This window comes from Zea mays, chromosome 1, assembly GCF_902167145.1.
Source record: "Zea mays cultivar B73 chromosome 1, Zm-B73-REFERENCE-NAM-5.0, whole genome shotgun sequence".
NCBI classification, from domain to species: domain Eukaryota; kingdom Viridiplantae; phylum Streptophyta; class Magnoliopsida; order Poales; family Poaceae; genus Zea; species Zea mays.
In genome coordinates this window covers 211,196,657-211,219,785 of record NC_050096.1, presented here as the reverse complement: position 1 = coordinate 211,219,785, position 23,129 = coordinate 211,196,657, and the positions used below count along the sequence as shown (strand labels likewise).

At 47.2% G+C, this 23,129-nt stretch overlaps 1 protein-coding gene and 3 pseudogenes across 1 annotated transcript; 1 reads left to right on the top strand and 3 right to left on the bottom strand.

Annotated features, from left to right (window-relative positions):
• Positions 1-6,210: 6,210 nt before the first annotated feature.
• Positions 6,211-7,449, bottom strand: LOC103643220 (serpin-ZXA-like; annotated as a pseudogene).
• Positions 7,450-7,503: 54 nt separating this feature from the next.
• Positions 7,504-9,140, bottom strand: LOC103643219 (uncharacterized; annotated as a pseudogene).
• Positions 9,141-9,340: 200 nt separating this feature from the next.
• Positions 9,341-10,313, bottom strand: LOC103643218 (uncharacterized; annotated as a pseudogene).
• Positions 10,314-21,217: 10,904 nt separating this feature from the next.
• On the top strand, positions 21,218-22,002 carry LOC100278196 (uncharacterized). Its single transcript, NM_001151552.2, is given in 1 exon segment — positions 21,218-22,002. A coding segment is annotated over 1 exon segment (420 nt). The 5' UTR covers positions 21,218-21,338; the 3' UTR covers positions 21,759-22,002.
• Positions 22,003-23,129: the final 1,127 nt, after the last annotated feature.

Genomic DNA, 23,129 nt, shown 5'->3' with positions numbered 1-23,129 from the left:
AACTGGTATACTAGCCGTGCTCACGGTCATGAGCGGCTCGGACCCTCACATGATTAAATTATGGAATTAAACTCAATTTGTCATATGCATTGCATCGCAGGTGATGTTGTACAGGTGATGTTGTTACTTTTGTTCTACTATTTAATTGGGTTGGTATTTACTTATACTTAGTAACTGCTAATAAAATTTTGACCAACTTTAAAAGCAATGCTCAGCTCTAACCATCTTCTTTGGTAAGCCTTACACTTCACGTGAGCTCCCACCTTTGGCGAGTTCATGCACATTATTCCCCACAACTTGTTGAGCGATGAACGTATGTGAGCTCACTCTTGCTGTCTCACATACACCACAGGTCAAGACCAGGTACTGCAGGATGATGCTCATGGAGGATGTTGCGATGAGTTCGTGAGTGGTCTAGGTCGTCGTCTCCCAGTCAACTTTGGGTTGCTGGACCGTTGTCTCCTTATAATGTAATTATTTATTTTGTATAGAACTCCTGTTATATATAAAGATGTGACATTCGATCCTGTGCCACTTTACATCATATGTGTGAGACATGGTCCCAGCATACCTGGTGTTTATGTTCGCGCCCGGGCTTTGGACCCCTAAAACCCGGGTGTGACAGCGGACGACGTCGTGATCCGTCCAACGCGTGCTTCCGTAGCTCCTTATTTTGTTGATAAGGGTCTTGAGCCGGTTGTAAGTTTGAGTTGGCTCCTCTCCCCTTATCATGGCGAATCGTTCAAGCTCGCCCTCCACCAACTCCATCTTGGTGAGCATGGTGATGTCGTTCCCCTCGTGAGAGATCTTGAGGGTGTCCCATATCTGCTTGGCATTGTTCAAGCCGCTCACCTTATTGTACTCTTCCCTGCACAAAGATGCTAAGAGAACAGTAGTAGCTTGTGCATTTCTATGAATTTGTTCATTTATAAGCATAGGGCTATCCGAGCTATCAAATTTCATTCCATTTTCCACAATCTCCCATATGCTTGGATGGAGAGAGAATAAGTGACTACGCATTTTGTGACTCCAAAATCCGTAGTCCTCCCCATCGAAGTGTGGAGGTTTGCCAAGAGGAATGGAAAGCAAATGCGAATTCGAACTATGTTGAATACGAGAATAATCAAATGAAAAGTTCAAATTGACCGTCTTTTTGTAGTCGTTGTCATCATCCTTTTGGGAAGAAGTAGACTCATCACTATCGTCGTAGTAGATGATCTCCTTGATGCGCCTTGTCTTCTTCTTCTTCCCTTCCTTCCGTCTATGCCCCGAGCCGGAGTCGGTAGGCTTGTCGTCCTTCGGCTCGTTGACGAAGGATTCCTTTTCTTTGTCGTTGATCACGATTCCCTTCCCCTTAGGATCCATCTCTTCGGGCGGTAAGTCCCTTTGTGAAGAGAACGGCTCCGATACCAATTGAGAGCACCTAGAGGGGGGGTGAATAGGTGATCCTGTAAAAACTTAACTTATAGCCACAAAAACTTGTTAGGGGTTAGCTCAATAATTGCCAAGTGGCTAAAGAGGAGATCTTGCACAATACGACAATCACAGAGAATTCAACACAGAGGAGACACGGTGATTTATCCCGTGGTTCGGCCAAGTACAAAACTTGCCTACTCCACGTTGTGGCGTCCCAATGGACGAGGGTTGCAATCAACCCCTCTCAAGCGGTCCAAAGACCCACTTGAATACCACAGTGTTTTGCCTTGCTTATCTTTATCCCACTCGCGAGGAATCTCCACAAATTGGAGTCTCTCGCCCTTACACTTAAGATTCACAGAGAAGCACGGAGTAAGGGAGGGAAGCAACACACACAAATCCACAGCGAAACGCGCACACACACGGCCAAGATTCGAGCTCAAAGACTATCTCACAGTTTCTCACAAGAACGGAGCTCGAATCACTTAGAATAACAAACGGATGCGCAAAGACTGAGTGTGGATGATCAAGAATGCTCAAGAGTTGCTTGGTGTTCTCCTCCATGCGCCTAGGGGTCCCTTTTATAGCCCCAAGGCAGCTAGGAGCCGTTGAGAACAAATCTGGAAGGCCATCTTTGCCTTCTGTCGTCGGGCGCACCGGACAGTCCGGTGCACACCGTACAGTGTCCGGTGCCCGATTCCTTTCCTTAAATGGCGAAGCCGACCGTTGCAGATGCGGGAGCCGTTGGCGCACCGGATATGTCCGGTGCACACCGGACAGTCCGGTGCCCCTTTCCGACCGTTGGCTTGGCCACGTGTCCCGCGCAGATCGCGCGGCCGACCGTTGGCCCTGGCCGACCGTTGGCTCACCGGACAGTCCGGTGCACACCGGACAGTCCGGTGAATTTTAGCCGTACGCCGTCGGCGAATTCCCGAGAGCGGCCACTTCGGCCGAGGCAGCCTGGCGCACCAGACACTGTCCGGTGCACCACCGGACAGTCCGGTGCCCCAGACCGAAACAGCCCCTTGGCTGTACACAGCCACCTCTTTCTTTTTCTTCCTGTTTCCAATACTTAGACAAATATATTAGTACACAAAACCAATGTACTAAGACTTAGAAACGTACCTTTGCTCTTGATTTGCACTTTATTCATCCATTGCATAAATTCACATTTAAGCACTTGAGTTGGCACTCAATCACCAAAATACTTAGAAATGGCCCAAGGGCACATTTCCCTTTCACCTTTGTGGCCTCCTCAACGGGGAGTAGGTTTGCAAGAACCGAACCTCGGTAAAACAAATCCGCGTGTCACTCTCCTTATTCTCTTGCGATTTGTTTTGCGCCCTCTCTCGCGGACTCTATTATATTTCTAACGCTAACCCGTCTTGTAGTTGTGATTATTTTTGAGAATTTCAGTTTCGCCCTATTCACCCCCCCCCTCTAGGCGACTTTCAGTAAGGTAGATAGAAAGAGTACATCAGGGACATGCCGGTTTCTAGGAAGATCCTTGGCGTCTTAGGCTTCAAACAAACAAAATTTTGTTGCCCTATCTACCGCGGAGGTCGAGTATATTGTTGTAGGACATTGTTGTGCACAATTACTCTAGATGAGACAAACCCTCAAGAACTTTGCCTACAATCAGAGCAAAGTTTCTCACCTATGTGATAATAAAAGTGCAATCCGCATGGTGGTTAATCCTATTGTTCACAACTTCACTAAACACATATATATCTGATATCACTTTCTAAACGATCACTCACAAACGGAAGGTATTGTAATTATCCATGTGAGCACCCATAAACAGTTAGTTAACATCTTCACTAAGCCCTTAGATGAGAAAAGTTTTTGTGAGTTTAGGAGTAAACTAAATGTTCTTAATTATCGTAATATGGATTAAAATATTGCATGCATTTCTTATTTACTATACCTTTGATCAATCATATCTTTCAATCGATACAATTTCATATTCATATTCCTGCTTGTACCAAAGTTTAAATTGTAGAACTTGACTCCCCCGGGCCTCACAAATCCAAGTGCATAGCATAAACAAGTATTCATCACTTGTATGCACATATTGAGGGTGAGCAATACTTTACACTTTAAATCTTTGAGACTAACAAATTTTCAAGTCTATAATGTGTTTAGTCTCAAATTGAAAGGAAATGGAGTTTCGAGCAAGGAAATGCTTCCAATGTATATTTGATCAATATCAAAAATAACTTGCTTCAACTCGTGTTCTTAATTTCTATATCTTTGTTGACAAAGGCCATACAAATTGTCTCCGTTTTTGGTGCACAATACAAAAGGGGAAGAAATGAACCGCACCACCCCATGTTTTTAAATTTTTTGTCTTTCAAACTGGTATCTTTTCAAAACTATGAAAACCCTCTTGAAAGCTAAGAGGATAAATCTTTCATGCCAAAGGGGGAGATAAAGTTTTGGAAAATCATTTGAAAAGGGGGATAATTTTTCAAACTAGAGAAATGCATGTAAAGTAGGAAAGACTTCCAAAACATTTCAAAACTTTGCAAAATCAAAATACTAAGTGGTGCAAATATGGTCCAAAATGTTAAATCTTCAAACAACTCATATCCTACTTAGAATTTATCTTAACTTAGTATCTTGTGAACACTTGAAGGATAACAAACTATTTACAATTATGAAGTGTTATATTTGCTTTGGTTGTGTTGGCATCAATCACCAGAAACAGGAAGATCAAAAGGGGAATGGACTTCAATCCATTTCTAGACTTTTTGGTGCTTGGTGACCATCACAACCATATGGACTAACTAGTTTGCTAAGTATACAATCACAGGTTCATAAGATAGATAATCGAGATTCTAATTTAGAAATCAACTCTAGACCAACCAAAAGGGGTAAACCTTGGAGAAGATGGAATAGCAATAGTTCAACACCTTGAATAAGTTCTAAACACCCCTAGGAATGTACTTGAGCTATCTAGAGAAGCTGGTAAAGCTCAGGTTTAAGATTCGGGACCTTTGGAGCTAAGTTTAAGCCAGAATTGGAATACGAGTTAGAGAAATCAAAACGACCAAGTCCAATGACTTAGACTAGTTGGATAGTCTCTAGATATGTTTGTCTAAGTCATAGAAACACCATGAAGTACAGCCAAATCAATTTGAAGATGATTCGCCAAAGTTTGCCAAAATTTAGCTATAAAGAGGCGCACAGGATTGGTCCGGTGGTGCACCAGACCAAGTGCGTAGAGAGTTTGTAAAATGAACTTCGGCCGGCTGACGCACCAGACTAGTCTGATTGTGTAGTGAGGGTGTAAATGAGACTTTGGTCAGCTAGCGTAACAAACAAGTCTGATGGGGCACCAGACCTATTAGAGCTCTACGATCAAGTTTCCAGATCCAACGGCTGACTTATGTGGTGAGGTCTAGTGGTGCACTAGACTGGTCCGGTTAACTCAGGAAAGACTACTCCCCATCAGAACAGCTACCTACAATGGTAGTCTGACAAGGTCGAGTGGTGCACGAGATCGGTACTGTGCAAGGTTCGGTGTACCCGTAGAATGTGCGGGGTTTCCATTCAATGCCAATGGATATAGGGTTGTTGGGGCCTATAAACACGCCCCCAACTAGCTCATTGAAGATATAAGAGCCGAGCAAACATCCATACATTCAATAACAACAAATTCAAGTGATCTGAAGCCTTCTAAGTGTCACATCCAAGTGTTTGAGCTAGAGAAAGTGATAGTGCCTTGTGTGAGTGATTGTGTTGAGTTGCTGTTGCGTTCTTATGCTCTTGAGCTTCGAGTTTTAACTCCGATCCATTGTAAAACTAGCGAGGGACTCCATTTTGTGTCGAGATCCTCACAGAGACTCTGGTCTCTCATTCGAGTGAAAAGAGGACTCAAGCTCGATCCGTGGAATTGCTTGAGAGGGTTGAAAGAGACCTGGTCCTTAGGGACACCTTAACGGAGACATATGCTTCATTTGGAAATCAAACTTTGGTAAACAAATCGACATGTCTCTTATGATTTTTTTGCTTGCAATTTGTTTGCCCTCTCCCTCTCTTAGTTCTCTTGCTTGATCATCTTTCAAATCATTTTGTTTTGCTCCGAAGTTAATTCCGCAATCATTTGAGCAACACTTGCAAGAACTCCTCTCCCTTCAATTAATTTGCCTCTCGTTCTAATACCTAATCGAGGATCAAAGTTTTTGTATTAAGTGATAAATTTTAGGTTTCTTCTATTCACCCCCTAGGCGACTTTCAAGATGTACTGTTTGAGAAAAGGAGCTTTTCTTATAAGGCCTTCAATGTACTGAAAGAACAGAGAAGAACTGGGAAAAAAAGGAATAAGCGTCCTCTACGCGCTACTTCTCTAAGGTAGCATTAACAGAACAATTTCATTCCATAGTGCTATGGTTCGTTCCCATGAAGAAAGGTAGGTTTGAAGCGTCTGCTTGGTTTCCCTTAATAGAGGGACAACACTCACAGCTTATGAGCCTTGCGAGCTGACCTAATTCCTCTAGTCTACATGCCTACCTTTCAGGGAAGGAGGAACTGCTAAGCTGAAACAAAAAAGAATAGCAATGGTATATTGGGAAAATGAATTCCTAAGAAAGTTTGTTCTTGTGATTAAGAGGATGTGGGATAATTGATTTTTAGCTTTCGCAAGCATTCTCCACCTCTGATTATCTATTCTGCTGTCATACCATCCTACACGGGCAAAGGAAAACGAAAGTGACATCATATTTGGAGTTTTTCCATGTCAAAGTTTAACGGCTTGTTTGTTTCCCTCCTAATTTAAAAAAATTAACAAAATAAAACTCGGCATTGAGCCTGATACGCAATCATCAATTCATCATACGGAGTACGCAGCGAAGCAGTCATGAGCTACATGGATCATCCCACAACCTTTGTTTGTTTCAGACAAGACAAAGCCACTTATTATGCGTTCAAGCGATTAGGGGATTGACCACATGGCCGACGAACAGCACCACACCCTGCGGCTCCCACGCGCAGCACCCCTCCTCATTACGACCGCCGATGCCGCAGCAGCCTCGGTCCCTTCCACAACTGACCTGTGGAAGACGGACGACGAGACAGAGAACCTGGGTGGCACGGGCGGATCAGCGACGAGCCCTGACAGATCTGCTTCTTCCGGGCTAAAAGGCAGCCGGAGCCCCAAAGCTTTGGGCAGCTCGGACAACCTGTGGAAGCCGGAGTCCTCTGGGTTCGAAGCGTCCGAGCTGCTCAAAGCTTTGAGCAGCCGGTGGCCTTCTCTGCCCATGCGTTCACTTGAGCAGCAGCTTCTGCGGCCTGACGAAACATTTGTAATGTAATCAGGGCGTAGTAGGGTATACGGTTTTTGTTACCAGACGTTTGCGAGCAATGGGTGGTGGTGATCAGACCTTTTTCTGGAAGTCGACGGAGTGGATCTCGGCCCCCTGTACTTTCCCACGGCGACCTCCTCGAAGGCCGGCTTCAGCTTCAACGACGCGTCGGCGAAGACGGCGTCCGCGAACACGATCCGCGGGCCGCCCGCCTCGGACCCGTCGGCCATCACGACCCGCGCCACCTGCTCGGCGAGCGCGTGCAGGTTGTCGGCCGCGTCCGGCCCATCGCTTCCGCCGAGCGCGGCGAGCAGCTGGTCGCGCGTGGCGCCGCCCGAGCCGGCGGCGAGGAGGCTGAGCGCGACGTCGAGAGAAAGCGGGGAGAAGACGGTATTGTTGACAGGGGGAGTCGGGGAGATGACGAGGAGGAGAACGCCGCGGCGAGGCAGAGCGCGAAGCGGGTCTGGTGCGCGACGGAGAGGAGCGTGACAGCGGCGGCCGTCATGGTACAAATCTCTATTAATCAGGGTGGACGCAGGGCGTCCACAGGCCTTATCACGCCCCCGCCCGTGATGCCCGCCGCCGCACGCGTCTTCCTCCCCGCATCCCGCAGGCCCCGCGCGTGATGCCCGCCGCCGCACGCGTCTTCGTCCCGCTAATCTCACAAATCAGCACGCCGCGCGTGGCCCCGTCTTCGTCCCGCTAATCTCGCCGCGGCCTCGATGGAATCGCCGTGGCATCCATGCCGCCCTCGCCCTCCCTCGCAGATCCCCCATTCCTGCGCCCCCTCCCTGGCGGCCTCGATGGAATCGCCGCGGCATCCATGGCGCCGCCCTCGCCCTCTCCCCACCTATCCACGCCCGCGCCCCACCTCAATCTCCTTTGTTGCGCACCCGAGAACGTCTTCGCCCCCCACCCCGCTAATCTCGCCACGGTGAAGGTGGAATCGCCGCGGCCCTCGCCCTCCCACGCAGATCTGTTAGCAACACCTGGGAAGGGGATCGGAGAGGAAAAGCTCAGAGGAGAATGAGACTTGGAGAAGGGAACAGCTGGGAGGAAGACGAGTTTGTCTCATGTTTGATAGCTAAATTGTTCATGCCCTATTACACAAGTGTTTGTCTTTTATATAGTACTGCTAGAACATCAAGCGACCCATAGATAGCTGACCCACTACTTGGCCCATATTGGCTCAGTAACCTTAGCGTTTGGACGACGGACTCTCACGTCCCGTGACTTGTTCTCGCTGTATGCTCATTGCTCCTGTCTGAGATGCTGACATTCCCCACCGCTTGAAATACAGCTTGTCTCCAAGCTGTGATATGCATAACCACCGGGATCCCAAACTAAGACTTTGAAATTGCCTTGGCCACTAGTGACGGCACCTAGACTAGAAGAAACAAGGCCAACAGCCATACCAATTCCTGAACCAGCTCGACAAACGATTGTCGTGATTTCCTTGACAAACGATGCCTGATCACCCAGTACCAATACGTCTTGCTGCTGAATCGAATCTCGAAGACAAAATGTAGCAGCCGCATGCGCTCCTGACCACGCTGTACAATATAGCGTCAATATCAACTGGTCATTTGAGTCTGGTTTCTGTTCTGGACTACCCTCCATACATAAAAATTCACAGACCTCTTCGATGGCGTGGAACTGCACACATTTGTGACCATTAAACCTCTTCTCAGCCCAATGGTCGCATAACCCTAGTGTGTGGTGATAATTCTTCAGCGAAGACACCCGATCAGATGCTGACGCTGCACGCATTAACTGATATCCATCCACCAAAGAAGCTAATTCAGCAGCCTCTTCATGACTGCAGCCAAGTGTCCCCCATGATGATTTCAGAGCCACGCGAGATGAATTTTTGGCTTCAGATGTACGTCCAACTCTTTTTAGAATCTCTGCATTGAACACAAAGGTTCTACCAAATCCAGGAAATTGCACTCTACAATAGAATTCTTTAGTATACAAACTATCCAAGGAAGTGGGTGGTGGCCATGGAATTGGACGTAGAGCAGCACTGCCACACCAAAACTCAACATGAATATGAGGTGGTGGCCAAGGCTGACGATGTGGTGCTGCATCCCAGCTGAAACATCTTTGTAAGAGGTTGAAGCAAATCATCAAACACCTGTTGGGCGAGTTGGTCATAACCTCCTCCTCTGCCGACACCACCAACTATACGATAGAAGAAACCGGGGATAGAGCAGCTTCGATGTAAGGATCGAGGGGGAGCGGGTCCAGGAGTTGGTTCATGAGCTCGCCGTTGAGGAACTTGGAGTGCTCATCCAGGATGTACTCCTTGGCGTCGAGGCTGAAGTGGCCAACCTCGTCCTCCATGCTCGTCGGCGTGTACGCCCGCAAGCAAGACTTCCTGTCGACGCTGGCGCAGTCGAAGTCATGTGTGCTCATGTGAAGGCTGAGCACCTTGTTCAACGATGTCAGGGATAAGATGAGGCGGACGTCGCGGGCCAGCCTCGTCCTGTTGACGAGCTGACAACGGATCTTCTCGTGCGAGTTGGGAAACGCGGCGATCGCGAGAACACTGCCTGACTCGCTGTGGGACAGCTCATAGTCGTCGCCGCCGTGGACGGCGCTGACAGGGTCGACGGTCAGGTGCTGGAGCGGACGGCGCTGTAGCCGCGTGCGGTGCAGGACGCGGTTGGTGCTGTATTCGTTGGATTTGGGCGCGCCCATGATGCAGACCACGAGGAGGTTGGGGACGAAGTATGCGCCACGGTTGAGGCCCATTCTCGAACACCTGGTGGACGTGGTCGTGAGAACCTCCTCCTCTGCGTCGGTGTTGGGGACGAGCGGAGGTAACGGATCCAAGTGCTTGATCCTCGCCTTGATGATGAGGTCGAAGTGCCTGTCGATGGCGATGAGCGTCTGGACCAGCCCTGAGGTCGTGTGTTCGACCTCGTCCGTGATGCTCCAGATGTGCTGGCTGATGCCGCCGATGAGCCCATCGTGGATCTTCTCATCCGGGTTCCGACGGAACAGCGTCGCGCCCTCGGGGAGGCACGGGTAGCACGGTGATCCACTAGTGTCGACGTTCGAGTCGAGCATCACGTCGGGGTTGAGCGGCGCATGGACGTGGACAGCGTCTGAATCATCGTCAGCCGCGTTGGCGCTCGCGGCGTCCTCGTCCAACCCATCGAGCTCCTAGAGGAGGTCGTCGTCAGGGTTGGCGATAGTACCGATAGACGATTGTGGCGTGGTGTAGCGGTCGTCGTCGTAGAGTGGCGGGATGAAGCGGTCGAATACCGAGCCAGCGAGGAGCGTGGTCGATGAAGGCATCTCGTCGGACCCCAGGAACGCAAGCACCGTGGCGGTCTGCTGTAGGCCAAAGTTGTTTCCTGAATCCAAGGACGCCACCTTCGCAGCGTCGTCGTGGACGAGAGGCGAAAGGATTGCCTCGTCGCGGTACTGTGTGTTGACGATGGAAGAAGGAGGCGCGGATCCGTCGAAGGGGGAAGTGTGCTCGCGTGCGTACTGCTCGCCTCAGCGACCCACCAGCGCATCGGTCAAGCGTGCCTCCATGCGCGCCAGTGCGTCTAGAATATCCTGCATCGCGATCTCCATCGAGATCGAGTCCTAGTCTGATACCAAATGTTAGCAACACCTGAGAAGGGGGATCGGAGAGGAAGAGCTCAGAGGAGAATGAGACTTGGAGAAGGGAATAGCTGGGAGGAAGACGAGTTTGTCTGATGTTTGATAGCTAAATTGTTCATGCCCTATTACACAAGTGTTTGTCTTTTATATAGTACTGCTAGAACATCAAGCGACCCATACATAGCTGACCCACTACTTGGCCCATATTGGCTCAGTAACCTTAGCGTTTGGACGACGGACTCTCACGTCCCGTGACTTGTTCTCGCTGTATGCTCATTGCTCCTGTCTGAGATGCTGACAAGATCCCCATCGGATAGACAGCAGCCTTCCTCAAGGCCTGCGTGCTCCCCAAGCGCCGCCTCAGCCACGGCCGTGACACCATCTACATGGTGAGGTGGCCTTCTGCAGCCAGGAGTGTAGGCAGCAACAGATGAACCTCGACGAGCTCCTAGAGAAGAAGTGCTCCACTCCGGCTGGCAGAGGTGGTGAGATCAGTCCGGCGCCGCCCCTTCGTCCCCCCACACGTCTTCGGATCTGCAACCCCCCTGCGCGCAGGTCCGTTCTCCAGCGTCGTGATGCCCGGGATCGGAAGCGGCGGCCTCACTCCTACCACTGCTCCCCCAGAAGTAGCTGAAGAAGCCCCGTCGGGCCGGAGGTGTATCGTATGTAGATGAATCGTTGTATGGAGTCCAGACGTGGCGGCTGCCTTCGATTCAGAGGTAAACCAATCTCAAGCCCCACAGGCAACCGGTTCTTGTTTGAAGTACATATTTGTTGTTTATTTGTTTAAGCAACTTATCTGGTTACTTTTGAGGGCAAGAAACTACTTGCTTAAAGCAGGGAAGGTTGTGGGAAAGGGCAAATCTTTGCACAAAAAAGAGGTATTCTAGAATCTTCTGCTAATCGCCTTTTGTATTTCTCTGCTGCTGAATCAGCTATTTCCAGTTCACAGTCTACACAAATAAGTACAATATCATGTGAGGTATGAAGTCCTGATGTTCTAGATGCTCTCGAACGAGTCGTTTTATTACAGAGTTTTTACCTTGATTTTTGACAATCAATTATGCTTATTTTTGGAAGAAAGATTCAATTATGGCTATTAGAAAAATCTCTGAGACAAACAAAATTCAATTCACCACAAGAGCTTCTTTATCTTTTTTGTTGTTTTGATCGTGAATTCCCACCTTTTGACACTGCTATTTTAGGTACCAGTGGGCAGTGGCACACACATCATAAGGATGAAGATTTGAACCAAGATGAAAAGTGGTAGTGTGCTGGTAAAAACTTGTACAACCTCTTATTTTTAAGAAACAAACGTATACTACATTCCACGAAAACTAATGTTAATCTTAGAGTGTTCATATTTATCCAACCTAAGAAAATGACGTACTGGAAACTTACATTTGCCTTGAGTTAAAGTTTTAAACAATACACGTCAACATGTTCTTCTAAGTTTTGGTCTATCTATTATCTTCGGACGAAAGATCAATCCTTTGAAACTTCATGTTTGCTACAACACCTTTAGGTTATGGCCCTAAAAATATTTTTCTCCATTATATGACATCGGGTCTATCTTTTATGCCTAAACTTGACACTTCCTTCAATTTTGACTATTTTTAATAGAGATAACCCCATTTCCATCCATAGAACAGAAATACAAGTGAGAATGATATTACATACTAACTTAAAGTTTCATGTTTCATTACCTCCTGAAATGTTGTATGAACAGATCTTTGGGAAGGATTTGAACCTTGGCCGGCCTTCAGTCGGGCTGGCGGTCGGTGTATCTAATTCTAAGGTGGATGAGAGGACATGGGAGCAGAGGAGTGCTGTTGGTGGAACCTCATTACTACCGAGTGTCCAGAAAGGTTTCCAGAATTTCAGTTGGAGTCAGGCTCGTGGGCTGAATTCCCATCAGCAGAAGTTTGGCAACGGTGTGTTGATTGTGAGCAATAATGAGGGTGCACACCACAACAACAGAGCAGTGATAGCCCTAGCGCAGCGCAGTTCCAGCTTCGAAAGGTGCCTCAGCTTCAGAAACTGTCGGTTGTTCAGAAAACGCCTCACTTTAGAAATTGTGTATAAGTTTGTAATTTATTGTGATAGTCTTAGCATTTAAATGATGCAATTGACATGACATTATTAAAATCATATATAGAAGTCCGTGTGATACTAATGGTTGCAATGTAGTGGTGAAATAGCTAGATTAAAATATCAAAATTTATCTATGGCTAAGATCATAAATAGATTATGAAACATTTTCTCACAATAATATAACACACATTTGTACATAAGTCATCATGTCATTATATGTTCTCGTTGCAACGCACGGGCACTCACCTAGTGACACTTATTAAATAACCTGTTGTGTTTATCTTTTGTTATATACTTCGATAGTTTAAAAATATTATTTATATAGTTTTATTGACTAGGATATGGAGGATCACCAGAAATCTATTTTAATTTAAATTTGCTTTTGACTATTTATAAACTTGTACTTAAATAAAAATCCACATAAATTTTAGGCTATGTTGTTTGAGTGGAATTAAGTAAATATCGGAATAAGAATTCGTATTCGACTATCCATTTTGTATTTGTATCCGAAGATATTCGAATTCGTATTCAAATTCGGACTAAAATATGGTAAACTGTGACATTCGAATTCGTATCTGTGTGTAGCATTAAAGGGCCATCAAAGAAGCCATCTAGGACTTTTATTTCCTTGTATTTCGTACTCCGAGATGCAATTTCGAACAGTTAGAGTTGAAAACAGACCGTAAAACCCCGTTTCAACCCTTACCGTTTTCTACATTTGACTCGACCATTTCTGCATTTACGAAAAAACTGAAACAGGGGGGTTTTCTGTAACGCCCTGAACCAAATTCGGGCGTTACTCTCTTTTCTCTTCCCGTTCCGCTCCTTCTTCCCAATTTCAAACCAGTATAGTGACAGGTGTCCGTGTCGTGCATGAACAAAACCTAAGTGTCATATGGGTGTTGCATCATGCCGAAGCGCATTTCTTTGTCTGATGTCGCGTGTTCGTCTCGTTCTGTTTCGGATTTTGGTTCGCAATTTAATTTCGTTTAATGGTCGTGCGTGTCGTGGGTTTCGATCCGCGAAGTGGCCCGACCCAACCCGGTCCAGCCCGATCCGGGCCGCGCGCCCTTGGCGCCCCTGCCCACCCCATGCGTGCCCCCCTCCCCCAGATCCGTTTGGCTCATTCGAATTCTCCCGCGCAGCAACCTCTCTCTCCCTCCCGTGGTGCCCTAGGTTTTGGAGACGGTGATCGCCGGAGTTGGATCCCGAGGTGAGCTCCCCTCCCTTCTCCTCTCTCTCTCTCCCTCTCCCTCCTCTTCTCTCCCCCTGCGCGTGCCCTCTCTTCTCTCCCCTGCGCGCGCGCGTCCCTGCGCGGCGGCGCGCCCCTACTCCCCGCGGCACGGCGGCCCGCCCCTCCCCTGCCCGTGGCGGCGCGGCCCCGCCCCTCCCTTTCCCGAGCGGCACGGCGGCCCCGCCCCTCCCTTCTCCGCGGTGGCGCAGCGGCCCCGCCGCTCCCTTCTCCGCGGCAGCGCGGTAGCCCGCCCCTCCCCTTCCCCTCGCGGCGGCCCGTCCCTCCCCCAGCCCCTGGCGCGGCGTCCCGGCCCCTCGGCGCGGCCCCTGCGCGCGGCCTCAGCCCCCTGCGCGCGGCCTTCAGCCCCCTGCACGCGGCGTCCCGGCCCCGACGCGACTCACGTAGCCTCGTTTACCCCCTAACGCGTTCTCGCGTGCGCAAACCCACGCGCGCGGTGAATATTCTTGGTTTGTAATTGATTTCAAACTCCGTTAGTTAGCATGCTACGTCGCGCGCTTCGTCGCGCGACGAATTTGTCTAATTTCATATTCTATTAATGTGCTGTGTCTCGCGCTTCGCCGCGCGACGATCCATTTTGATTTCAGGTTGTTTAAATGTGCGACATCGCGCGTCCGGTCGCGCGACGTTTCGCTTTAAACTCAGCTCTGTTGACGTATGTCGTCGTGCGCTTCGTCGCGCGATGCTTAACGTCTCTTTATAATTAATGCAAGTGTCTCGTTGTGCGCTCTGTCGCGCGGCGAGTCGTTTACTTCTTAATTCAATCTAAATGTCGTGTCGAACGTCTCGACGTGCGACCACTCCCTTTCATTCATCTTCAATTGTTTATAATAATTAAATGTGGAACTTGATTTTACTTTATGCTAAACGTAGTGTCCAAATTAATGCACTTCTATTAAGCGAGTAGTTTAATTTATAATCATGTAACGTGATCGTTTCTCGACTGTCTTTTTTCTCTTTCTCTCTTAGCCTTAATTGCGAGCCCGCGTGGAATATCTGTTTATTTACTGCATTCTATTGTATGGTGTACTATTCGTTTGTATTAAATGTGTGGATGTATGTATGTTTGCGCTTGCATAGAGAACGATCCGGTTGAAGAGCCCGAAGAACTCGCAGGAGAAGCCCCTGAGCAGCAGTCGGTTGGTGGAGGCAAGTGTCCCTTGACCTATCTCTGTCCTATACATACTTTAATTCACCTCCCGTATTACACATTTATACCTAAGGATTGACTAGCTTTTGTTATCCATGTCCTTGTTTACCTATTTGGGTTAGATTATTATTGTTTAGTCTTATGCTATTGCTTAACTCTAATCAATGAACATGATGAGAATTATCAATGATACGCTGTTTTCCCCTCTTTTATTATGATGTTATACTTGTGACCTTCAAGGGGGCTTGAGCGGTTTCTCGAGTGCCTCTCCGTAAGGACCTGTTCGTTGGATGACCGCCCGGGAAAATAGTGCAACCATGAGGGTGGAGTGGGACGCCCTTAGCTGAGTAATTAGAGGAACCGGGGTGTAGTTCGCTTAGCCGTTGTGCCGTCAATGGGGCTCGGTGTATGCGGCTCGCTCTGCCAAGGTTGATTTGTCCCTTGGGGAGGAGTGCAGTACATTTAGGAAACCTAACGGGCGGCTATAGCCTTGGGGAATCTTTGTAAAGGCTACGTAGTGATACCCTGCTGGGTCACCTTGGTAGTGATCAATGGAGAGTCATGATCTCCGAACAGAAAGGGAAATCACGGCTTGTGGGTAAAGTGCACAACCTCTGCAGAGTGTTTGAAACTGATATATCAGCCGTGCTCGCGGTTATGAGCGGCCAAGGGAGCTCTAGTGATTAGTGGTACTTGATCAGAGATGTTCGGATTTGCAGGTGGCAATGAGATTGATGGTTCTTGGTTTTGACTCTGGTAATGGTAAGTGGTATTCTTTCCGTTTGGAAAGAGTACGTTTGGGTTAATAACGTGGGTTAATCCTAAAACTTGGCTTTCTCTACTAGTAATAATAATCTGACAAACTAAAAGCAATTGCTTGACTTACCCTCACATAAAGCTAGTCCACTACAGCCAAACAGGACACTTGCTGAGTATGTTGATGTGTACTCACCCTTGCTCTACACACCAAACCCCCCCAGGTTGTCCGCATTGCAACCACTGCTTAGGAGAAGATGAAGCCGTGGAAGGAGACTTCCAGGAGTTCCAAGACTACGACAAGTTCTAGGTGTGGGTTAGCGGCAACCCCTAGTCGGCTGCCTGTGAAGGCCGCGTTTATCTACGTTTCGTTTTCGCACTTTGACTATTGTAAAGACTATGTGGATGTCTCAGACATATGATGTAATCGACTATTATTTCCCTTTTTAATACTATTTGAGCACTGTGTGATGATGTCCATGTTATGTAACTGTTGTGTACGTGAATTGCTGATCCTGACACGTACATGGTTCGCATTCGGTTTGCCTTCTAAAACTGGGTGTGACATTTTCTATCCATTTTACGGGATCTTGTTTTTATTTAGATTGAACCCGTATTTATTCCGTAGCCTAATATGCATTATAGTATATAAACTATAGTCTCGTGTCTTTAGGTGACAAATTATAGCACAAGTGACCATTATAACCATAGGCTCTTTTCAATTACAATAGGTCTAAAATCTTAAACAACATCGGATATAGGTATATATATACACCATTAGCAACCAAACAACAATAAAATGTTGCCTCTCTATATCTATTTATTTTATGTTATTTTCTCGCCAATCAATCACTAGTCAACCATCAATATCATTTGTGTTTGTATTAAATTACGAGTTTTCGTTAGTATTTCCGTTTCCGTTCGTTTCTCGCAATTTCGTTTATCTCGCTCCGGTTTCCGTTCCCGTCTATTCCGGACCCGATCCCGTTTCCGAAGGTAAACTACGGATACGAAAATGAGAGAGATATTTTCGTCTATTTTCTTCCGTTTACATCCCTACGAGCAGTGCCGCTAGGATGGCAATCAGTTGGATCTGAAATGGGTGAAGAAAAACCAACCCGCAATATCTTTTCTACTACCCATCCGTCCTAAAATATAGTTCTTTCTTGCCTATTTTTCTGTCCATATTTATTTAAATGATAATAGATATAGAAATACATACAAACTACATTTATATGTTACTTAATAAATGCGTAATTAGTCTAAAACGATTTATATTTTGGAGCAGGGAGTACTATAAAGCATTAAAGCACTAGTTTCGACGGTCCTACGTGACACACGTGTGTAGGATTATTTCTCCCTCTCCTACCAGTGGGCCGTAGAGTGTGAAAACCACCCAAGCTCAACACAACAAGATAAGGCTATCTCCAGCAGATCCCTATCTCATCCATATCTCATCCCCTATTTCAGAATACACTCTGTAAACAGTGTCAAACAATGTCATCTACAATTCCGTGTCCCCTATTTTATACTATCTGCTAGAGAGAGCCTAAGAATCCCATAAATGAGAAGCCCAACACGACAGAAAGCAGCATGCATCGCATACCACCCCGCTAGTTAAAGAAGGACGAACGACCGAACGAGCTCGAGCTCATTTTTAGCTCATACCTTTCTAGGGCTTTTAGTTAAGATAAAATGTAAAATTTATTCTTGCCTGTCGTTGCAACACAAGGACATCGTATTAGTTGTATCCATAAAGTCTATCTAAATCCGTCTGTGATAGCGCCCGTATGTGCAATTCAAACGCACACCCAAATCCATCGGATTTCGGCTCATCCACGAGTTTTTACTCAGTTTATACTTTTAAACAATACTTCGGCTATGAGCAATTAAATATCAGCAATAATTGAGTTATATCTATTTCCTTCTTCCCTGACCTACTTAACCTTAGTTGGTTAAGGGGTTCCAAACCAAGGGTTTCATGCGAGGGATGAAGAAGCTCTTACCGCTAACTAGCCCTTAGAGCACCAGTTTTGACGGTCGTCCTGCGTCACACGCAAAGCGTATAGATCTGTTTCTCTCTCCAACCAGTGGGTCGTTACCCAATAGATAGGGCGTGAAAACCACCCAAGCCTAACACGACAAGACAAGAAGCCCATAGATGGGTTGTGAGAAACCTCTCAAGACTAACACGGTAGGAAGCCGCACCCAGCACAAAGCTCTCGCATACTACCACCCCCGCTGGCTAAATGAGGACGAGCGATCGAGTGAGCTATAAAAAAAGGGTCAGACTCCTTTTCAACTCATACATTTCTAGGCCTTTTGGCTAAGATAAAGTGTAATATTTGTTTTTCCTGTCGTTGCAACGCATGTGCATTATACTAGTTGTACCAAAAAAAAAGTCTATCTAAATCTAGCACCCGTAGGTGCACTTCAAACATGCACCCGAATTCGTCGGATTTTGGCTCATCCACGAGTTTTTACTCAGTGTACACTTTTAAACAATAGTTTAGCTATAAACAATTAGATACCAGCAATAATTGAGTTATATCTATTTCTTTCTTCCCTGACCTACTTAACCTTATTTCCTATGGTCAAGGGGTTTCAGGCTAAAGGTTTCGTGCGAGGGATGAAGAAGCTCCTACCGCTAACTAGCCCTTAGAGCAGGAAATAAAAAATATATATTCAACTAAGAGCTAGTTGGAAGACATATTTTCTTATTTTATGCCTAAAGGCTAGTTTTATTTTTCTAGTTCTTCTCTGCTTCACCGTGATTAATATGAGAATGATTCCTATAAAACATATAAAATAGAATAAATTGAAGTTTAAAATAAATGATGTAAGCACTATGAAACCAAACCAAAAGAAAACATGGATAAACCTTAATTTATGAGCGTGCAAAAGATATTAGGAGGATGCGACATCAGTGCTACAATAGTTCTCAAGAGTCAAGACACTCAATGACACTTAAGACATTCAAACTCAACACATTCAGCGGTGCTCAAGCATTCAGTGGTCACGAATAATAAATACTTGGAGAAGGTGGTATTTATAGGTGAAAACCTCCGAGAGTCAAGACAAGTTCCAGTATAAAAAAACCGGTCCACCTTTGCCGAGGAAAATAGTGTTTTAGTATCGGTGCTTATAAAGAACCGGTAATAAAGACGTATCTATCACGTATCGAAATTAAAGAGGTAAACTTTAGTATCGATTCTTAGATATAACGAGTAATAAAAATATTCCTAGGGACATCGGGTGGTGTGCAAAACCGATACTAAAAAATACTCGGTATTGACGTTCAAATATATTATAAATAAACTAGACATTTTAATGCGCTACTGAATCTTATATTTAAAAACAATGGAACAAATGAATAAATATTTTGGACGGAGGCTCCTGTCTACAGCAGGGAGAGTCACGCGCATCCGCCAGCCGGGCCCCAGTAAGCAGCGGGGGATAGGCCGGTTTCCGTCCTGCTGGCTGTTTAAGGGCCTGTTTGGACACTGACGTCCAGCGCCACACTCCGCCTAAGCAGCGACGGTGATCCAAACACGGCCTAAATCTCCTGCTCCGATCGTTATCGTGTCTTCCACTTCCACGGCGCCATATTTTCAAATCAAGAAAAAAAAAATTAAAAACAGGCAGCGAGAGACGCTTCTTGTGCTGAATGGAGATGGAGGTGGTGGCGACCACCAAGCCGCCGCCAGCGTCCGTATCCTCGTCCATGCAGTCGTTCGCGTCGGCCTCGGGGCCAGCGGGCGGCGGGGAGTTCACGGCGGACGACCTCGCGGCGGCGGACCAGCTGGTGCAGCTCAGCGTCAGCGGCGGCGGGGATGAGGTGGACCACTGCTGTTCGTCGTCGGCCCGGTCCGTGAACAACGCCGAGAACGAGGAGGACGCCGGGGGGCCGGTGGACCGGAGGGCCAGGAAGCGCTGCCGGCTGGTGTGGGAGCTCTACGCCGCCACCAGCAAGCAGGTGAAGGCGGCCGGCGCCGGTGGCAGGAAGCGGAAGGGAAGGGACGGGAGGTCGGATCGGGCCGACACGAATGCAGCAGCAGTGCTGAAGTTTGGAGCCGAATTCTTGAGCACCGCGTAAATATGTCCTTTTTTTCTCTGTTCCTGCATAAAACAGCTTTGAACGAGTGCTTGTCACGTTTCCTGATGTTTGAGATCGAAGTTTAAACTTTTGCAAGTGTTCAAATTCAAATAATCTAACCTGCAACTGCAAAAAAAAAAAATGTTTCCGCTGTGTGCGGAGTATAGGCTTATTACTTCTTTGTGAATTCCTACTATTACCAGTCATTGCTTCTGGAACCTTCTACACGTATTTGTTGCTGCTTGGCTAGCCTAGAATCGACAGTAAAGCATGGCCGTTGAGCTTCGTTTGCAAGCAACCTGTAAGCGTGTACGTACGTAACACGTACCAACAAGAAGGCAGCAAGACCAACACGCAAAAGGATTTGATCGGTCTGCCACATTCCTTTTACAACCATAGTATTGTTTAGCTCCCAAAAACTATTAATAATACATGTCTAGACGAGGAAACGTCAAAAACATTATAGTATACTAGTTTTAAATACAAGGATTGTTTTTTATTTCTCTGTGAACTGAGTCCATTTTTGAATTGGCTAATGGGTTGAACATTAGTTTCCAAGGTCTACACTGTTCTGCAACCCTTAGTAGAGAAAGGTTGGTGTGTAAGCTCCAACTCATGTAATGTTGTCTATTAATTTGACCTTTGGAGGTGAAGAGAAGAAAACAACTTTGATAGATTTATGTAGTGTTTGGTTGGGAGACAATATAAATTTCAATGGTTCTATACTAATTTGTATTTTAGAGACACGACAGTCTAATCTCGTGATTCATTAAAAGGGGTGGGAGTTTTCATACTTTGTGTTTGATTAGGTGAATTGAAGAAGTGGGATGAGATTGCTTCTTGACACGATGAAGAAGGTGTTTGTTTGGGATTTTAATCTGTCCAGATTATATAATCCAACAGTTTTTGAACTAAAACTTAGTTCAAAAACTGTTAGATTATATACATACACATATATATCTCATTGTGGATACACGGATTTGCGGGCACTATTATAATATTTTTATACCCGCAAGAAAAAATACTCATCAGTTTGATATAAACTCACATCCAAAACTGCATCCTACAACAGAGTTTTTACCCGCGGGCTCCCGCCACGCCACCCTTTTGCACAAACCGCCTGGCGCTCGGCACAGTTTGCAAAAGACGCACGCGGACCGGAGGAACAACCGCCCGGCCCGACGAACTCGTCGACACATCGCCGCACACACACACAGGCGCGGACGGGATCCATGGCCTCGGTCCGCACGATAGGCAAATCTTCTTCCGTTCTTCGTAAAACCATGCGTTTTCTGGAGAGCCCCCTGAGTTTTTTCCATTTTTCGCGAGTCGTCCGGCCCAGCGCCTGGTCCCTGGTCCCTGGTCCCTGGAGAGGTCGGTTTGCGCTCACGCGGTCACGCCGCAGCAGCCAAACACATCCCAGAAGAACTGCAGCCTAGACCGAAAAAGCAACCAAAGTCCGAGGAAAAAAGAGGAACGAACGAAATAGTAATAAAAAAGCACAGGAAATTAGAGATGGGGGGAGGGACAGGACAGGACACACGCGAAGTTAGCCGGAGGCCAACCCTCGCTCGCTCCGCCCCCCGCCTCCCAACCTCCGCCGGCGTCTGCGTCGATCGATCCGTCCTCAGTCCACCGCGCGGGGCCATGGCCGACGAGGCGCAGGCCCCGAACCCGGCGCGGTTCACGGCGCGGGAGCTCGCGGCGGCGGAGCAGCTCATCCACCTCAGCGAGAGCAGCTGCTCCTCCTCCTACGCCGCGGCCCTCCCGCGGGGGTCCGCCGCGTCGGCCTCCTCCACCTCGTCTCCGCGCTCCGTCAACGCGCCGCCACAGCCGGCTACCCCTATCCCTCCTCCTCCTCCTCCTGCTGCCGCCGCGGCGGAGGATGACGAGGAGGGCCAGGACCAGCAGGAGGTGGGCGGGAGGCGCCGCAGGAACAAGCGCTACCGTCCGATCGCCGAGATCTACGCGGCCTCCAGTCCCGAGCCGGTCGGGGTCGGGGCCGGGGCGCGCCGCAGGAAGGCGGACAGGCCCAGGACGGACGGCACGCCGGAAGCCAGGAGCTAGAAAGAGAGAAGGCGGACTTGCTTGTAATTATGGATAATTAGCAGGGACTAGCTAGCTTAGTTTGCTATAGGAAGGTTTGTGTTGTGAGCTATCATCGTATCTATCCATCATCCATCCACTCTACCTAGCTACCTACCTTTTGAGATCGGGTCGGTGCGTGCCGCGTGCGTGATCGATCATCAGTAGGAGCTGGTGGTGTGGTGGTGTGGGCTATTTAACTGTAAATAAATCAAACTATTCTATGTATCCTTTTCGCTAGCAATATCAGCACTCGGTCGGTTTGCTGCAGGAGTGCAGGTTTCACGTATCCATGCATATTATATTACTGATGAAGACGACGATATATAGCAGTATTTTGGCACACCATCGATCGACCCGATTGCCAGCTCACACGTGCATGCATGAGCTAGCTAGGAAGCAAGAGCGCGAGGAAGACGACGACGCAGATGGTGGTCGTGCTCTTAGCTGCACGTACGATCGGGGGAGTGCCGCGCCTATAGTGTGTGTGTGTGTGCTTGGAGTCAGATCAGGTCTCTGGTCGATACGCTAGCTGATGATGCTTTTCTAACATTTCTCCTAGTGAGTGTTCTTGTTTCGCTTTCGTGGTTTCCCCTTTTGGCCATGGTAGCGCAAGTAGGGTGGTGGTCTAATTTGTGTCTCGATCGTCGGGGCAGTAGAGAACAACGACGAACTCTTTAAAAACAATCGTTCTTTCATCTGTCTTTTTCTCTGTGCTATGGAGTGAGTGATTCATAACTAATCAATGCGTGGGATATATAAGCTAGCTAGTAGGGCCTAGGACCTGCTGAGAATTCCCGGCGACGGAGGAGACGGGCGATCGCACGCCTACGCAACTTTTCTAAGCATATACAAATATATAATCTCTGTAAGTTTTGAGATCGATCTTGCATAATTGTTCAAGGGTACTGAGCTTACACTGTTGATGGCCGACGACAAAGCTACCATCATACAGTTCGTTTATAAACCAGGCCATATACTCCTAGCTAGTTAATTACTCCCTCTATTCTAAAATTATATTTATTTTATATCTGGGTATATATATATATATAATGTATATTTAAATGCATAGCAAATGCTAAGGTACATGATAAGCGAGCGAAAAAATCAACAACTTCATGTATTTATAAACGAAGGTAGTACATGATAAGCGAGCGAAAAAAAAACTCCTATTGACGACAGATCGAACACTTGTAATAATTGACAATCCTCTCTGGGAAGATGAAAATGTAAATTAAACTGGGATGCTAGCTCTAACTAACTCTCTTAATTGAACGGTACTTAAATTCGATAGATGTATGTTCAGGACACATGAGATCGATAGATTAGTGATCTACTTACATATGGGCAGTT